At 48.1% G+C, this 18409-nt stretch overlaps 1 protein-coding gene across 7 annotated transcripts in view; it reads left to right on the top strand.

The window, feature by feature from the left end:
- Positions 1 to 18409, top strand: part of ZMYND8 (zinc finger MYND-type containing 8) — a 142308-nt gene that overhangs the window by 91259 nt on the left and 32640 nt on the right. For all 7 annotated transcript variants that reach the window (XM_040330305.1, XM_040330304.1, XM_040330308.1 and 4 more), the window contains 6 exons: positions 570 to 788; positions 8669 to 8782; positions 10439 to 10531; positions 12537 to 12624; positions 14563 to 14618; positions 17903 to 17980. In XM_040330305.1, coding sequence (XP_040186239.1) covers positions 570 to 788; positions 8669 to 8782; positions 10439 to 10531; positions 12537 to 12624; positions 14563 to 14618; positions 17903 to 17980 — 648 coding nt within the window. The remainder of the gene's footprint in view (positions 1 to 569; positions 789 to 8668; positions 8783 to 10438; positions 10532 to 12536; positions 12625 to 14562; positions 14619 to 17902; positions 17981 to 18409) is intronic.

The following is an 18409-nucleotide window of genomic DNA, read 5'->3' as shown; positions in this document are numbered from 1 at the left end:
CTTTCTCTTCTTCCTCCTTCTTCCTCCCTTTCTATTCTTCCTCCTTCTTCCTCTTCTTCCTCCCTCCTCCTTCCTCTTCCTCCTTCCTCTTCTTCCTCCCTTTCTCTTCTTCTTCTTCCTCCTCCTTCCTCTTCTTCCTCCCTCTTCCCTTCCTCTTTTTCCTCCCTGATTCCTCTACTTCCGCCTTCCTCCCTTCCTCTTCTTCCTCCTTCCTTCCTCCCTTCCTCTTTTTCCTCCTCCCTTCCTCTTCTTCTTCCTTCTTCCTCCTTCTTCCCTCCCTCTTCTTCCTCCCTTTTCCTTTCCTCTTCTTCCTCCTTCCTCCCTTCCTCTTCTTCCTCCTTCCTCCCTTCCTCTTCTTCCTCCTTCCTCCCTTCCTCTTCTTCCTGATAGTGATTGGTCGGTAGAAGGATGACTATGGGTGTCAGCCAGGCATTGTACTTCTCACACGCATGCATGTCGTTTTAATATATGATTTTGCTTATTGTACGTTTGACATTTTTTGTTGCAGTCTTTTGTCCATGCACATGTGTTTTGAACCCAATCCTGTCTCTCTCTTGCCTACATTTCAGTCAGAGCTAAGACATGGTCCGTTTTACTATATGAAGCAGCCACTCACCACAGACCCTGTTGATGTTGTACCGCAGGACGGGCGCAATGACTTCTACTGCTGGGTTTGTCACCGAGAAGGTCAAGTTCTATGCTGTGAGCTCTGCCCAAGAGTTTATCACGCTAAGTGTCTGAAACTGAACGCTGAGCCTGAGGGCGACTGGTTTTGTCCTGAATGTGAGGTGAGGCCCCACCGCCATGAATCGCGCTTTCATTATCGGACAGGAGAACTCCAGGCTTGGGTATTCATTATCCACACCCAGAAAAAAAAGACAAAACATCCTCTCCTTGCAGCAACTTTGATTGACTTCTAGCTCTTGCTGAGTTCCTTTTTTTTTTGAAACGCCGCATTAGAAATGTAGTTCCTGTGCATACAGCCAACCAATCAGCAGCAGGTATTGCACTACGTCAAATGTTGCCGCAATTGGCTTTAATTGTTGCACAACTGTCGCATTGATAACATTTAAGATGTGACTTTCGTGCGACTCGGGAGAGTTCACATTGCAGTCTATGGCACTCAGGTCGCACCAAAGTAGTGCAGGATCCTTTATGAATATAAAGAGGTGTTCCGACCCAAAAAAAAAAAACATACACACATACTGCAGCTGCTGGCTTTTAATAAATGGACACTTACCTGTCCTGGAGTCCAGCGATGTCGGCACCTGAGCTGATGTTTCCATCAGATGTCGGGTGCATGCCGCTGCCATTGCAGGTAAGGGAACACGGCAGTCTAGCCTATCACTGGGAACCCTACTGTGCATGCGCGAGGCCCCGCTCCTCTCTCCTATTGGCCCAGCGTCCGGGAAAGGAGGAGGGAGCCCCGTGGCCTGGACTCACGGAAGTATCACCCCCCCACCCTCCGAAAGGTGCCAATTGTGGCACTGGAGGGAGGGAGGGATCCGATGAGCGGAAGTTCCACTTTAGGGTGGAAGTACTCCGCAAATAGATTTCAATGGACTGCGACTTTATGGGGTTGATTTGCTAAAACCTGAGAGTGCAAAATCTGGTGCAGCTGTGCATGGTAGCCAATCCGCTTCTAACGTCAGCTTGTTCAATTACAGGGGTTGTAAACCCTCAAGGTTTTTCACCTTAATGCATTCTATGCTTTAAAGCGGATGTGCCATGGGGAAAAAATATTAAAAGCCAGCAGCTACAAATACTGCAGCTGCTGACTTTTAATATTAGGACACTTACCTGTCCTGGAGTCCAGCGCTGATCGCAGCAGAGCACGAGCGATCGCTCGTCTCTCTGCTGCTCCCCCCGCCATCCACGCTGAGGGAACCAGGAAGTGAAGCGCTGCGGCTTCACTGCCCGGTTCTCTACGGCGCATGCGCGAGTCGCGCTGCGCCCCCCGATTGGCTCACACGCTGTGTGCTGGGAGCCGAGTGTTCCCAGCACACAACGGGCGACAGACGGGAAGTCAGAAAAACCCGTCTTTCGCCCGTAGCGTGTGGCCGGAAGTGGGTGCAAATACCTGTCTTTAGACAGGTATCTGCACCCCCCTCCCCCCTGAAAGGTGTCAAAAGTGACACCGGAGGGGGGGAGGGTTCCGATCAGCGGGACTCCACTTTTGGGTGGAGAACCGCTTTAAGGTGAAAAACCTTTTGTGTTGCAGCCCTTGCACAGAGGAGGTAAGTATGACATGTTTGTTATTTAGAAAAAAAAAATAACTTTTACAATCCTTTTTTAAGCTTTGACAATAAAACCTGGAAGCTGATTGGCTCCCACCCACAGCTGCACCAGATTTTGCGCTCTCCAGTCTTAGTAATTCAACGCCTAGGTTTCCAAAGTAGCATGACAAAGTCACACAAGTGCAAATGGAGCCTTCAGGGGGATGTATGGGGTTAATTAAACAACAAACATCCATACTTCCCTCTGTGCTGCACACACCAGCACTCAGACAGACAGAGAGCGGAGCGATCCCATGGCCGCTGATCGCTCAGCTCTGGGTCTTCCTGGAGCGAAGAGCAGTCATCTCCCTCCACTCTTTCCCTGGAGTGCCAAACGGGGGGGGGGGGGGGGGGGGGGGGGGGGGGGGGGGGGGTTGGTTGCAGCTGGCTTCGACTCTCAGCCTTGCACTGAGCCAGAGCCAGCTGTCAATTGGGCAGCTAGGTGAATCCAGACAATATGGTCAGGATCCTTCCAGAGCCTGGAGCCTGCTCTGTGACATCAGCTGATAGTGGGCCATAGTCCGCTGTTGGCTGACTCTGCCTTACAGGAGAGCAAAAGTAGGATCACCCCTGTGACCCACAAGACAAGTATTTCTTGCAATCCGTGTTCCATTGGGGGAGGTTTTACTTTTACTTCCTGTCTTGTAGACGCAACAGGAAGTGAGGTAACATAAATGTCACCGGAAGCAAGTGTCCCAGTTGGAAGATTTCTCCTTTTTTATTGCTGTTTTTGAAAGGTCCATGTTTTTCAAGACTCTTCCCCAGCAGTAAAAAGGTTAAGCAACCCAGCTGCCTGGGCAACCTTTACCCACCCGCAGTAAAAATCCCACTTTTTTTTTTTGGTCTAAGCCAGGGGTCTCCAAACTGTGGCCCTTTGCCAGCCTTAATCCGGCCCTTGGGGCACAATTCCTTCCACTGACACCAACAATGGGGCACTATATCTTCCACGGATACCAATGATGGGATACTATTTCTCCTACTATTAGGGGGAATACTCCTCCTCCATTTGACCACCAACCCTGAGGCCATATTTATTCTCACCGATGCTGGGATCGTGACATTTTCTGCCCCTTTTGGCCACAATACGGCCCTCCTAAAGTCTGAAGGACAATAAAGTGGCCCTTTGTATGAAAAGTTTGGAGACCCCTGGTCTAAGCCAATGACTGAAGTGCCACACCACGGAGTCTAGGCATAGGTGTGCGCAGCCTATTGTATTAGGGTGTGCACCCCAAAGCTCAAACCCCCCCGTACCAATCGCTGTGTTCATTCACAAAGGTAAGGAGCCGGTAAATGACATTACCACTTCCCCCATCATTAGTGTGTGCCCGCAGCAGCCGGTGGGAGAGGAGGAAAGCTGGCAGCCCTGCGGTAAGGGGTTTCTGGAAACCACATGGGGGCGTTAGGGTGTGCCTGGGCACACCTGGCGCACCCTGTGCGCACGCCTATGAGTCTAGGCCTCATACGTGGAGGAATCACCATTGCCAGGACTTTGCATTCTGACAGCGATCCCATCACTGTGGCTGCAGCTGATTGAGGATCATTTTCCAACATGTCAGACAGTTGTCTACTGTCAGGCCGGGGCGGCCACACATTGATCAGTGAATGGCTATTTGTTGGCCTGGTGGGGGCGTTGTGACCGTACACTGAGATGGGGGGGAATACCTTCAAATTATTGTTTTGAATCGGAAGAAACAACAGATTTCCAAAGAAATGGCAGCACTGGAGTTCTCCTGTATCATTTCCATGGTTTTTATTTCACTTTCTATGTAATTGTGTTGTAGCAAATAAAATGTTATTTATTATGTTCTATTATGTATTCTGAGCACCAGCAAAATGCAATGTGGGGAGATTTACTAAAATTGGACCACTCGGAATCGGGTGCAGTTTTGATAGTGACCAATCGGCTTTCTGACTTCAGCTTGTTCAATTAACCCCTTCCCCACCCACGCTGTATTCAATATATGGTCTCATGGCCTGCTCTCTAGTTCTAGGTCTCTGGCCCAGAAAACTCTCTGGGGATGATTTACTAAAAGTAGAGGGTGCAAAATCAGCTCTGCATGGGAGCCAATCAGCTTTTGACTTCAGCTTGTTCAATGAACCACTTCCTGCCCCCCCCCCCCCTGTGCTATATTCAGTCTAAGGCCTCACTGCCCTTCTCAGGTTCTGGGAGGGTGTCCCTGGACGTTGTCCCTTGTGCGCGCTTCCTACCCCATCTGGAACTCTGTGACCAAAAGGAAGCTCTATCTGTCTCAAATTTTTCTTTTAGAAAAATTTAATTTGGGTACAATGTTACATGACTGAGTAATTGTCATTCAAACTGTGAGAGAGCACTGAAGTCCGAAAATTCGCATGGGCAGGAAGTGGGTGAAAGTGTCCGGTATTGAAGTGGTTAAGCTTTGACTATAAAACCTGGAAGCTGATTGGCTACCATGCAGATCTGCACCAGATTTTGCACACTAGTTTCGGTATAAAGCCCCCACCCCCAATAAAGTAGACTGTTGGTCTTCTAGTCTGAGGTTAGAAGTGACCGGGCCCCAGGCTTTACCAGTCATAGCTGGGCACACTCTTATACGTAGTCCTATCATTGGGTTGAATCTGACAGGATCGAGGACTGGAAGGGAGTGGAGAGAGTCCAATGTACGGAACAAAGAGATTAGTCTGATTATTATTTTATTTTTTACTTTTGATGGAAGAAAAGGCATATATGGAAAAGCTAAACGACTGCCAAGGGACGGCAGGTCCCAGAATTTCCTGCCCATAGACTGCAACATTGTAACTTTGTAGAGTCACAAGGTGAGAGGCTGCAACATTGTAACTTTGTAGAGTCACAAGGTGAGAGGCTGCAACATTGTAACTTTGTAGAGTCACAAGGTGAGAGGCTGCAACATTGTAACTTTGTAGAGTCACAAGGTGAGAGGCTGCAACATTGTAACTTTGTAGAGTCACAAGGTGAGAGGCTGCAACATTGTAACTTTGTAGAGTCACAAGGTGAGAGGCTGCAACATTGTAACTTTGTAGAGTCACAAGGTGAGAGGCTGCAACATTGTAACTTTGTAGAGTCACAAGGTGAGAGGCTGCAACATTGTAACTTTGTAGAGTCACAAGGTGAGAGGCTGCAACATTGTAACTTTGTAGTGTCACAAGGTGAGAGGCTCCAACATTGTAACTTTGTAGAGTCACAAGGTGAGAGGCTGCAACATTGTAACTTTGTAGAGTCACAAGGTGAGAGACTGCAACATTGTAACTTTGTAGAGTCACAAGGTGAGAGGCTGCAACATTGTAACTTTGTAGAGTCACAAGGTGAGAGGCTGCAACATTGTAACTTTGTAGAGTCACAAGGTGAGAGGCTGCAACATTGTAACTTTGTAGAGTCACAAGGTGAGAGGCTGCAACATTGTAACTTTGTAGAGTCACAAGGTGAGAGGCTGCAACATTGTAACTTTGTAGAGTCACAAGGTGAGAGGCTGCAACATTGTAACTTTGTAGAGTCACAAGGTGAGAGGCTGCAACATTGTAACTTTGTAGAGTCACAAGGTGAGAGGCTGCAACATTGTAACTTTGTAGAGTCACAAGGTGAGAGGCTGCAACATTGTAACTTTGTAGAGTCACAAGGTGAGAGGCTGCAACATTGTAACTTTGTAGAGTCACAAGGTGAGAGGCTGCAACATTGTAACTTTGTAGAGTCACAAGGTGAGAGGCTGCAACATTGTAACTTTGTAGAGTCACAAGGTGAGAGGCTGCAACATTGTAACTTTGTAGAGTCACAAGGTGAGAGGCTGCAACATTGTAACTTTGTAGAGTCACAAGGTGAGAGGCTGCAACATTGTAACTTTGTAGAGTCACAAGGTGAGAGGCTGCAACATTGTAACTTTGTAGAGTCACAAGGTGAGAGGCTGCAACATTGTAACTTTGTAGAGTCACAATAACGATTGCACATGTGCAGTATAAATGATCCTGCTGGATTAGGTTGTTCTAATTATTTTTATTATCAGACGGGATTTATGTAGCGCCAACATTTTTTGTCGTTTTGCAATATAGTTACAATAAAATACAAGAGGATTTAGAGGGCCCTGTTCATAAGAGCTTGCAATCTAATGGATATAGGTGGATCTGGATAGGTTTTTAGATCCTCTAACCTCGGCAAGGGGAAGTCTGTCCCGGGTTTGTCCCCGAAGCTGATCTGTAAGACGGTTATATTACATTATTAAGAAGTAAGCAGTGGAAGTGTCATTCTTTCCATTGGGATCAGTTACCACCTTCTCAGTGGCTGTGCCAGTTACATTGCCCCATAAACACGAGACTGCGGGTGGAGGAGCTGGCGGCTGAGCGATCATTCTGTCCAATCATTGCATACATTTGTGCACTGCGCGGTCACTGCGTGCTTCGGCCCTTTCTTATCGAAATTGTAGCAAATGGCCAAGCAAATCGGTGATCTGGAAATGGCAGCTTACAGCCAGTTGCAAATTCCTGACAAGCTGAGGCCTGATCCTTCTGATCCGAACACACTTTACAGGGCTAAATATAGAAGCTCCTCGGGATTTGCCTGAGCTTCATACAATCCTTTGCAGCCAATTTTAGCAGGTTTTTCATAGTGCTTCTGGAAGACCTCAGGGTGTTGTAGGGTGATTCTGTACCATGCTGCCTCCCTGCCATGTGTGCATTGTGGGGATGAGGCTTCAGGGAGCTGAGAAAGTGGAATTGGGGGGGGGGGGGGGGGGGGGGGGGGGCTGGGCAAGAACCAGGGAACAGAGTGGATGTATTTCTCAAGCACATTTTCTCCGGGGTGTACATGGACATTGTGGTGCAGTTTCTTTCTATTTTCCAAGGCCATCTTCTCCGGTGTACATGGACATTGGGCTGCCATCTCCTTGTATTCCCCAAGGCCATCTTCTCCGGGGGACATGGACATTGGGGTGCCGTCTCCTTGTATTTCCCAAGGCCATCTTCTCCGGTGTACATGGACATTGGGGTGCAGTCTCTTTATATTTCCTAAGGCCATCTTCTCCTGTGTACATGGACATTGGGGTGCAGTCTCTTTATATTTCCCAAGGCCATCTTCTCCGGTGTACATGGACATTGGGGTGCAGTCTCTTTATATTTCCCAAGGCCATCTTCTCCGGTGTACATGGACATTGGGGTGCAGTCTCTTTATATTTCCCAAGGCCATCTTCTCCGGTGTACATGGACATTGGGGTGCAAGTCTCCTTGCATTTCCCAAAGCCATCTTCTCTGGTGTACATGGACATCGGGGTGCAGTCTCCTTATATTTCCCAAGGCCATCTTCTCCGGTGTACATGGACATTGGGGTGCCGTCTCCTTGTATTTCCCAAGGCCATCTTCTCCAGTGTACATGGACATTGGGGTGCAGTCTCCTTATATTTGCAAAGGCCATCTTCTCCGGTGTACATGGACATTGGGGTGCAAGTCTCCTTGTATTTCCCAAGGCCATCTTCTCTGGTGTACATGGACATTGGGGTGCCGTCTCCTTGTATTTCCCAAGGCCATCTTCTCCGGTGTACATGGACATTGGGGTGCAGTCTCCTTATATTTGCAAAGGCCATCTTCTCCGGTGTACATGGACATTGGGGTGCAGTCTCCTTGTATTTCCCAAGGCCATCTTCTCCGGTGTACATGGACATTGGGGTGCAGTCTCCTTATATTTGCAAAGGCCATCTTCTCCGGTGTACATGGACATTGGGGTGCAGTCTCCTTATATTTGCAAAGGCCATCTTCTCCGGTGTACATGGACATTGGGGTGCAGTCTCCTTGTATTTCCCAAGGCCATCTTCTCCGGTGTACATGGACATTGGGGTGCAGTCTCCTTATATTTGCAAAGGCCATCTTCTCCGGTGTACATGGACATTGGGGTGCAGTCTCCTTGTATTTCCCAAGGCCATCTTCTCCGGTGTACATGGACATTGGGGTGCAGTCTCCTTGTATTTCCCAAGGCCATCTTCTCCGGTGTACATGGACATTGGGGTGCAGTCTCTTTATATTTCCCAAGGCCATCTTCTCTGGTGTACATGGACATTGGGGTGCAGTCTCCTTGTATTTCCCAAGGCCATCTTCTCCGGTGTACATGGGCATTGGGGTGCCGTCTCTTTATATTTCCCAAGGCCATCTTCTCCGGTGTACATGGACATCGGGGTGCAAGTCTCCTTGTATTTCCCAAGGCCATCTTCTCCGGTGTACATGGACATTGGGGTGCAGTCTCCTCATGTTTGGCTGTTGCCTGCCTTTAGTGGTGTGAGGCTCCTGTTGCACTAATGGTGTTACTGTAAGAAATAAAAGCATTTTACTATTTATCCCCAGAAAGCAGTGTGTGTCTTATATGTTATACATGGTGTCTGGCTTTTATTGATGTTATATATCTTGTGAATTTATCTCTACAGAAAATTACGGTAGCAGAATGTATAGAGACGCAGAGTAAAGCGATGACCATGCTGACTATAGAACAGCTCTCTTACTTGCTAAAATTTGCACTACAGAAGATGAAGCAGCCAGGGGTAAGTCTGGGCATCATTCTCATGACTTGATCTCCACGGTTCCTCCTTTTCTTGATTAATTATATATATCATTATTATTTTTTTTACAACTCCCTGGCCACCTTTTTTTTTTTTAAGCACATTTTACCTCCAACTGATGTCTATGGGTACAACCTTGATTATGTAGCACTAAGAGATTCCTGAGGAACCATCTTAATGGGTGGTCACCGTCGGCTCTCATTGAGGACCAGTGTGCACCGCCGACGTCGCCCTCCTGAGATCTGAGAATCTTGACAAACCATGAAAAGAACAAAACCGAAGGGTGCGAAGACTTGGTGCATTACCATCAACACTCTATTAGGGAATGAAAGCCAGTGAGGTTGCTTTACTAAAACTGGGTAGTGGAAAATCTGGTGCAGCTCTGCATGGTGGCAAATCGGCTTCTAACGTCAGCGTGTTTACTTAAAGGGGTGTTCCAGTCAGTTTTTATGTTTATTAAAACTCAGCAGCTACAAAAAGTGTAGCTGCTGGCTTTTAATAAACAGACACTCACCTGCTCCACGTTCCAGCGACGCGCCGGCCGGGGCTCCGCTCCTCTCCCCCCCTCTCCGGCTGGCGTCTTCATTCCAAGTGTGGGCACCCGGCTGTGACAGCTTTCGGCTTCACGGCCAGGCACCCACTGCGCATGCACGAGCGTCCCTGTGCCATGCAATTGGACAGGCGATCGCCTGGGACCTGTCACGTGTCCCAGGTGATCGCCTACAGGGAGGAGCTGCAGAAAGGCGATTAGGCTATTCACCTTAGCAGCCCCTCGGCGGAAGGAGGAAGTGGGACAGGAAGTCCCACTCCTCCTGAAGCAACCACTCCCCCCCCATAAAAAATTACATGCCAAATGTGGCATGTAAGGGGGCGAAGAGTGGATTAAGCGGAAGTTCCACTTTTGGGTGGAACTCCACTTTAAGCTTTGACAATAAAACCTGGAAGCAGAAGCACTGTGCCATCATTGAGTTGTTGATGAAGGACGGGGTGCAGGCTGTCCGACATCAACAGAGGACTACAGAATGCCCAGGGAGATGAAACCACCAAGAAGAGCAATCTGCATAGATACACAAAATATGCTGAGCTTAAAACACCAAACTAGTGACTTATTGAAGAAATAAGAAATCAAATATCCAACATTTAAAAAAAAAAATTCTGTATAAAATTGTTGCAGAAAAGAATCCTCAAAAAACCTCTTCAATTTCGATCCACCACCAACAAAGAGAGACTAAAGCCTCATACACATGTTCGGATATCTGATGGAATCTAATCCGATGGATTTTTTTCTTCAGATATCCGATGAAGCTGACTTTCATCAGTCTTGCCCACACACCATCGGTCAAAAATCCGACTGTGTCAAAACGCGGTGACGTAAAAAAACTCTACGACGTGCTGAGAAAAATGAAGTTCAATGCTTCCGAGCATGCGTCGACTTGTTTCTGGGCATGCGTGGATTTTTGAACAATGGACTTCCACACAGACAATCGTTTTTTTTTGTTTTTTTTCTTTCTATCGTTTTTGTGTGTTGTGATCTCTGTGTGTGTGATGTGTGTTGTGTTTATTCTACAGAAACGGTATTATCCTTCAGGAAGAATGTGTGATGACCCGTTCCCTGTACATCTTCATTTCTCTTTGCAGACGGAGCCCTTCCAGAAGCCGGTTTCGCTGGAGCAACATCCCGATTACGCAGAATATATATTTAATCCTATGGATCTCAGTACACAAGAAAAAGTAGGTAATTTTCTAGCCAAAGTGTACAAAAGTTCATCTCTCCATGCTTGTCCCCTCCTTTCACCGAATATGTTTCCTACACATGAATCGGGAGCACCAGTTTGATTTTTCTACTTGTACGCTACATGGCCAAGTCTGTAGGCACCTGACCATCAGATTGTTGGATGTCCCCTTCCAAAACCATCCACATCGTGCCAGAGGCGGCTCTTTAAAGCGGGAGTTCACCCAATTAAGTTTCTTTTTTTCTCTTTTCCCCTTAGATGGATGCTCGTTCGGTCTAGGGGAATCGGCTAGTTGTTTTAAAATATGAGCCGTACTTACCGTTTTCGAGATGCATCCTCTCCGTCGCTTCCAGGTATGGGTCTTCGGGAGCGGGCGTTCCTTCTTGATTGACAGTCTTCCGAGAGGCTTCCGACGGTCTCATCCATCGCGTCACTAGTAGCCGAAAGAAGCCGAACGTCGGTGCGGCTCTATACTGCGCCTGCGCACCGACGTTCGGCTTCTTTCGGAAAATCGTGACGCGATGGATGCGACCGTCGGAAGCCTCTCGGAAGACTGTCAATCAAGAAGGAACGCCCAGTCCCGCAGCCCATACCCGGAAGCGACGGAGAAGATGCATCTCGTAAACGGTAAGTACGGCTCATATTTTAAAACAACTAGCCGATTCCCCTAGACAAAACGAGCCTCAATCTAAGGGGAAAAAGTGTTATGTACGGGTGAACCCACGCTTTAACATTCCAGAAGACAACAGATCAAGTACACCCTGGGTGCAGGGGGCAGAGACTGAACACAGGTAGCTAGATTCACGTAGGGTTACGCCGGCGTATAAGTAGATACGCCGTCGTAACTCTGAATCTACGCCGTCGTAAATTTAAGCAGATTCTGGAAACCAGATATGCTTTAATTAGGCTAAGATACGAGCGGCGTAAGTCTCCTACGCCGTCGTATCTTAGGGTGCACATTTACGCTGGCCGCTAGGTGGCGCTTCCGTTGAGTTCGGCGTAGAATATGCAAATTACCTAGATACGCCGATTCACGAACCTACGTGCTCCCGTCGCAGTAAAGATACGCCGTTTCCGTAAGAGGTACGCCGGCGTAAAGATAAAGCTGCCCCCTAGTTGGCCTCGCCAATGTTAAGTATGGCCGTCGTTCCCTGCGTCAAAATTTGTAAATTTTACGTTGTTTGCGTAAGTCGTCCGTGAATGGGGCTGGACGTAATTTACGTTCGCGTCGATACCAATACGTCCTTGCGGCGTACTTTGGAGCAATGCACACTGGGATATGTACACGGACGCCGCATGCGCCGTTCATAAAAAAAAGGGCAATCACGTCGGGTCACCAATCATTTACATAAAACACGCCCCCTCATCCTCATTTGAATTTGGGCGCGCTTACGCCGGCCCCATTTACGCTACGCCGCCGTAACTTAGGAGGCAAGTGCTTTGTGAATACAGCACTTGCCTCTCTGACTTAAGGCGGCGTAGCGTAAATACGATACACTACGGCGCCTGAAAGATGCGCCCATCTACCTGAATCCAGCTAAGGGCATGCATGAACAGTTGGGGGGGGGGGGGGGGACACACCTGTCTTGGTACTGGGTACAGCTGCCATTGACAATTAAATACAGCAGATATTCGTGACCTTATACACCAGGGGTATTCAAACTACGGCCCTCCAGTTGTTCAGGAACTACAATTCCCATCATGCCCCAGTCATGTCTGTGAATGTCAGTGTGTTACAAGGCCTCATGGGATGTGTAGTTCTACAACAGCTGGAGGGCCGTAGTTTGAGGATCCCCGTTATACACGATACAGGAAGGGCCCATTATAATATATTAATCAGGACTGTACCATTATTGATGAATTGTGTCAGCTGTGACCCCCTCCGCCCCTCCCCCCCACCTTTACCATCTTTCACCTCGCCCTATAGATCACTGAAAAGTGTCGCAATGTCAGGATGCCGTCTGTACAAAGATCTCTAGCGTCTCCTTTTCATGTCCTTGCAGAATGTTAAAAAGAAAATGTACGGTTGCACCGAAGCATTCCTGGCAGAAGCCAAATGGATTTTACACAACTGCATTATTTACAACGGAGGTAAGTCTTCTTCTGTATAGTGATGGAGGTATGTGGGTTGCGCTACACCAGGGGGGTCTCAAACTGGCGGCCCCTCCAGCTGTTGCAAAACTACAAGTCCCACTTTTTGCCCTCTTCTGGGGCTGATGGGGCCTGCAGGGAACGGGTCTCTTCCACGCTCCTCACTTGGAGCGTGAAATATACACATCACGTGTATAAAAGAAGAAGGGGAGATAATAGTGCTCACCGTGTTTTTATTAAATGTAACATAAGTTGAATGAAAACACTCAAAAGGATAGTAGAATCAATCGGTTTTTACATGTACCGGCCTCTCACAGCTCAGCAATATCTGAACGGCAGCGCGAACTACGCTTCTATACGCGTTACGTCCAGTGGGCGGGACTTCTTCAGTAGGACTAGTATAGTACAGGGATATGCAATTAGTGGACCTCCAGCTGTTGCAAAACTACAAGTCCCATCATGCTTCTGACTCTGGTGTCATGCTTATGGCTGTCAGAGTCTTGCTATGCCTCATGGGAATTGTAGTTTTGCAACAGCTGGAGGTCCGCTAATTGCATATCCCCGGTATAGTAGAACTAGTATACCGTATTTACTCGAGTATAAGCCGAGGCACCTAATTTTACCACAAAAAAATGGGAAAACGTATTGACTCGAGTATAAGCCTAGGGTGTCCACTGCATGCCTCACTGTGCCTCACTGTGTCCATGCCTCACTGTGTCCATGCCTCACTGTGTCCATGCCTCACTGTGTCCATGCCTCACTGTGTCCATGCCTCACTGTGTCCATGCCTCACTGTGCCCATGCCTCACTGTGCCCATGACTAAACTGACTTTTAACATGGGAGTCTATGGAAGGGGTGCCCGGGTGTGAAAAATCGGTGCTCCCCAGCCATGGGTCCCCTAGACAACAAACTTTGCACACATGTAGAGAAATTGGGCTACATGTGTGCCAAGTTCCGGGTCCAGGGGCCCTACGACTGGCCGGTACCGGGTCCCAAAAATCACCAGAGAAATGACCGTTTAACATGGGAGTCTATGGAAGGGGTGCCCGGCTTTGAAAAATCGGTGCTCCCCGGGTGTAGCCCCCCGGAGAACTGCACACTTGTAGAGGAAGAGTGGAGCGACATGTGTGCCAAGTTTGGGGTCCAGGGGACCTACGACCGGCCGGTATCGGGTCCTCAAAGTCACCGGAGAAATTACCGTTTAACATGGGAGTCTATGGAAGTGGTGCCCGGCTTTGAAAAATCGAGTGGGGCTACGTGTGTGCCAAGTTTGGGGTTCAGGGGACCTACGGCCGGCCGGTACCGAGTCCCTAAATTCCGGGAGATCAGGCGCAAAAAGGTGACTCGAGTATACGCAGAGGGGGGGCATTTTCAGCACAAAAAAATGTGCTGAAAAACTCGGCTTATACTCGAGTATATACGGTAAGTTGTATCAAAACACTCACAAGGAGAGTAGAATCAATCGGTTTTACCTATACCGGCCTCTCACCGGTCAGCCCAGCAATATCGGAACCGCAGCGCGAACTCCGCTCCTATACGCGTTCCGTCCAGTGGGCGTGACTTCTTCAGTAGGACTAGTATGTATGTGATTCTTCTTCCTATACAGAACTTTACAAGGTCACAGAGGTACAGCGTGGGAGACGAAAGTCAGTATCTGTCTCACGTAGGTTATAAATGTAGAGGAGATGGCATGATCTTCAGATGGTAAATATAGAGCGGGTGATTCGGAGGTGGTGCCACCTGCTCCTGAGTGGGAGTTTAGATCGGGGGGCCCATTTAATGAGGTGCTTTATAATTCCCATATGGGTCCCAGTCCTGGCCTCCCTGACAGTATCCCCCTCTCCTTGTCTCTCGATGTGCCGTCCATCACACTCATATCTGTGAGGATGATTGTTGTGTGTGCGGATTTCTTACCATTCATTGTGTCTTCTCCACAGGAAATCACAAGCTGACGCAGACGGCGAAAGTTCTAATCAAGATATGTGAGCATGAGGTGAGATCTGCTGTTCAGGATCGATTTTCATGTGGCACGTCTCAGTTGTGTACAGACAAAATATTAATGACCCTTCCCCCCCCTCTCATCCCCTGGCCCAACTGTAGCCCTGGGGCCGCGTGTGGTCCCTTGTTTTCCTTTATCTGGCCCTTGGGGCACTATTCCTTCCACTGACACCAATGATGGGACACTATTCCTCCCACTGACACCAATGATGGGGCACTATTCCTCCCACTGACACCAATGATGGGGCGCTATTCCCTCCCACTGACACCAATGATGGGGCACTATTCCTCCCACTGACCCCAATGATGGGGCACTATTCCTCCCACTGACACCAATGATGGGGCGCTATTCCTCCCACTGACACCAATGATGGGACACTATTCCTCCCACTGACACCAATGATGGGACACTATTCCTCCCACTGACACCAATGACGGGACACTATTCCTCCCACTGATACCAATGATGGGACACTATTCCTCCCACTGACACCAATGACGGGACACTATTCCTCCCACTGACACCAGTGATGGGACACTATTCCTCCCACTGACACCAATGATGGGACACTATTCCTCCCACTGACACCAATGATGGGACACTATTCCTCTCACTGACACCAATGATGGGACACTATTCCTCCCACTGACACCAATGATGGGACACTATTCCTTCCACTGACACCAATGATGGGACACTATTCCTCCCACTGACACCAATGATGGGACACTATTCCTCCGACTGACACCAATGATGGGACACTATTCCTTCCACTGACACCTATGATGGGACACTATTCCTCCCACTGACACCAATGATGGGACACTATTCCTCCCACTGACACCAATGATGGGACACTATTCCTCCCACTGACACCAATGATGGGACACTATTCCTCCCACTGACACCAATGATGGGACGCTATTCCTCCCACTGACACCAATGATGGGGCGCTATTCCTCCCACTGACACCAATGATGGGGCACTATTCCTCTCACTGACACTAATGATGGGACACTATTCCTCCCAGCTGGAGTTCGGTGATCATGTGACCGCTGTCATAGTGGTCACATGATTGCAGGCCGGTCCCAGCAGCTACTGTTCTGTAGCCCGGACCCGTCTTTGTGCTGTGAGGGCGTGGCCTGCATATAAAGGGGGGGGGGGTAAAAATGCACATTGAGGAACAGCATTTCAAATGTCATATCCATGGGCCTTCTTTTGCACTGTAGCCGGATAATGAGGCTCCTGAAGCCGGGGATGCGCCCCTATTGCCCGCTTCTCAGTCTCTGGGCGTGGGCACGCTGCTTCCCAAGCGAATAAAACTCATCATTCCAGCAGCCTAGGGGTTAACTCTATTTTAGGCCGATGGCGTTTGCTTCATCAGCACGCCATGCGGCCTGGTCAGCAGTTTTTATAATGGCTTCCGATTTTGTGTCTGAGATCTCTCCCTTCCTGGCTCAGAACTGAGATCGCCAGCGCCACCTGCTGTTCACAGAGGTCTTGCCTCGTCACCACCCCAAATAAAAAAATGAGATTTTTCTACGGTCAGTGCGTTTTTTTTTTTCACAGCCTCAAATTAATTAGCGTTATCGATTTATTTTACACCCCGATTTTGTCTGGGACTGATTATTTGCAGATGGAAGAAATTACACATTGCTGATTGGTTAAAAGTCTGCTAGAGTTTAAAATGATTGTATCCTTCTGTCTGTATCGGGATAAAAGCCTGGGAACTAAAAAATAAAATAATTCCCGAATACTATTATTACAGATATTAATTATGGGCCAGATTCAGGTACATCTGCGGCGGCATTACGTATCGCATTTACGTTACACCGCGGCAAGTGCTTGATTCACAAAGCACTTGCCTGTAAAGTTGCGGCGGCGTAGCGTAAATCCCTCCGGCGCAAGCCCATCTAATTCAAATGATCCGGGTAGGGGGTGTGGATCATTTAAATTAGGCGCGTTCCCGCGCCGAACGTACTGCGCATGCTCCGTTTTAAAATTTCCCGCACCGACGTCATTTTTAGAACTTCGACGTGCGTTACGTCCCTTCCTTTTCACGGACGACTTGCGCAAAAAAAAAAAAACTTGAAATTTGACGCGGGAACGACGGCCATACTTTAACATGGCAAGTCTATCTATACGCCACAGAATAGCAGCTTTAACTATACGCCGGGAAAAGCCGACTAGCGACGACATAAGAGAATGCGACTGCCGCGCGTACGTTCGTGGATCGTCGGAATAAGCTAATTAGCATACCCGACGCGGAAAACGACGCAAACTCCACCCAGCGGGCGCTATTAGTATTGCACCTACGATCCGAAGGCGTACGAAGCCGTACATGGCAAGTCTATCTATACGCCACAGAATAGCAGCTTTAACTATACGCCGGGAAAAGCCGACTAGCGACGACATAAGAGAATGCGACTGCCGCGCGTACGTTCGTGGATCGTCGGAATAAGCTAATTAGCATACCCGACGCGGAAAACGACGCAAAAACGACGCTATTAGTATTGCACCTACGATCCGAAGGCGTACGCCTGTCGGATCGAAGCCAGAAGCCGCCGTATCTTGGTTTGAGGATTCAAACTAAAGATACGAACGCGGCAAATTTAAAAGTACGCCGGCGTATCAGTAGATACTCCGGCGTACTCTCACTGTGAATCTGGCCCTATACATTTTGCACAAACCAATCGATAAACGCTTATTGCGACTTTTATTTTTATTTATTTTTTTACCAAAAATAGGTAGAAGAATGCGTATCGGCCTAAACTGAGGATCTTTTTTGGGGGATATTTATTATAGCAAAAAGTTAAAAATGTTTTTTTTTTTAATTGTCGCTCTATTTTTGTTTATAGCGCAAAAAAATAAAAAAACGCACAAATACCACCAAAAGAAAGCTCTATTTGTGAGAAAAAAAAGGACGCCGATTTTTGTTTGGGAGCCACGCCGTACGACCGGGCAATCGCCAGTTAAAGCGACTCAGTGCCGAATAGCAAAAAAGGGGCCTGGTCCTTTACCTGCTTATTGGTCCGGGTCTTAAGTGGTCAATGTTTCTATCTATAGTGTGTATATATTAATAGTGCAGAACTTTTATTTTACTGACATTTTCGCATCACCGACCCCAGTGTGCAAACAGGAAGATCAAGCACCCCCCCCTTCTCTGTTTCCTGTTGCTCTAACCACCATGTGTAGCTAAACGTGAAAGACCCGGCCGGCCCGTCGGGTTTGTTCCGTCGCCTTGCTGAATGTCGCCTCTCTCTCTGCTTTTCTTACAGATGAATGAGATCGAAGTTTGTCCCGAATGTTATTTAGCTGCTTGCCAAAAAAGAGAGAACTGGTTTTGTGAGCCCTGTGTGAGTATACAATTCGGATCTTTTACATTGAGAACTCCGATTCGCTGCACATCCGGTCATCCTCGGGGGGGGGAGTATAATCATCCAACAACCACACTGACGCTGTATACTGAATATCTGCGAAGAGGGTAACGTTCGCAGCGCTGACGCTTTATACATTGGGCTTTATGTCAGATTTTTTTTATTATCTGTTTATATTTTCAGTAGGGCTGCACCTGAATTGGTGGCGATTCCAAGCAGTTTAGAAGCCGGTACTTTTTGCCGTGCGATTTGCGTCAATACAAAATGAATTTGGCGCAAATCGCACTGCAAAGAATCGCATGCGATTTGAACAGGAAATGCGATGTGATTCCTGTCCGAATCGCATGCCATTTCCCCCACCGCTCCTGTGTGTGTGTAAAGAAAGGGAATAGCGCCATCTAGTGGGCA

Source organism: Rana temporaria, chromosome 12, assembly GCF_905171775.1.
Source record: "Rana temporaria chromosome 12, aRanTem1.1, whole genome shotgun sequence".
NCBI classification, from domain to species: domain Eukaryota; kingdom Metazoa; phylum Chordata; class Amphibia; order Anura; family Ranidae; genus Rana; species Rana temporaria.
The sequence above is the reverse complement of the archived record's forward strand: the minus strand, read 5'-3'. Positions and strand labels throughout refer to the sequence as shown.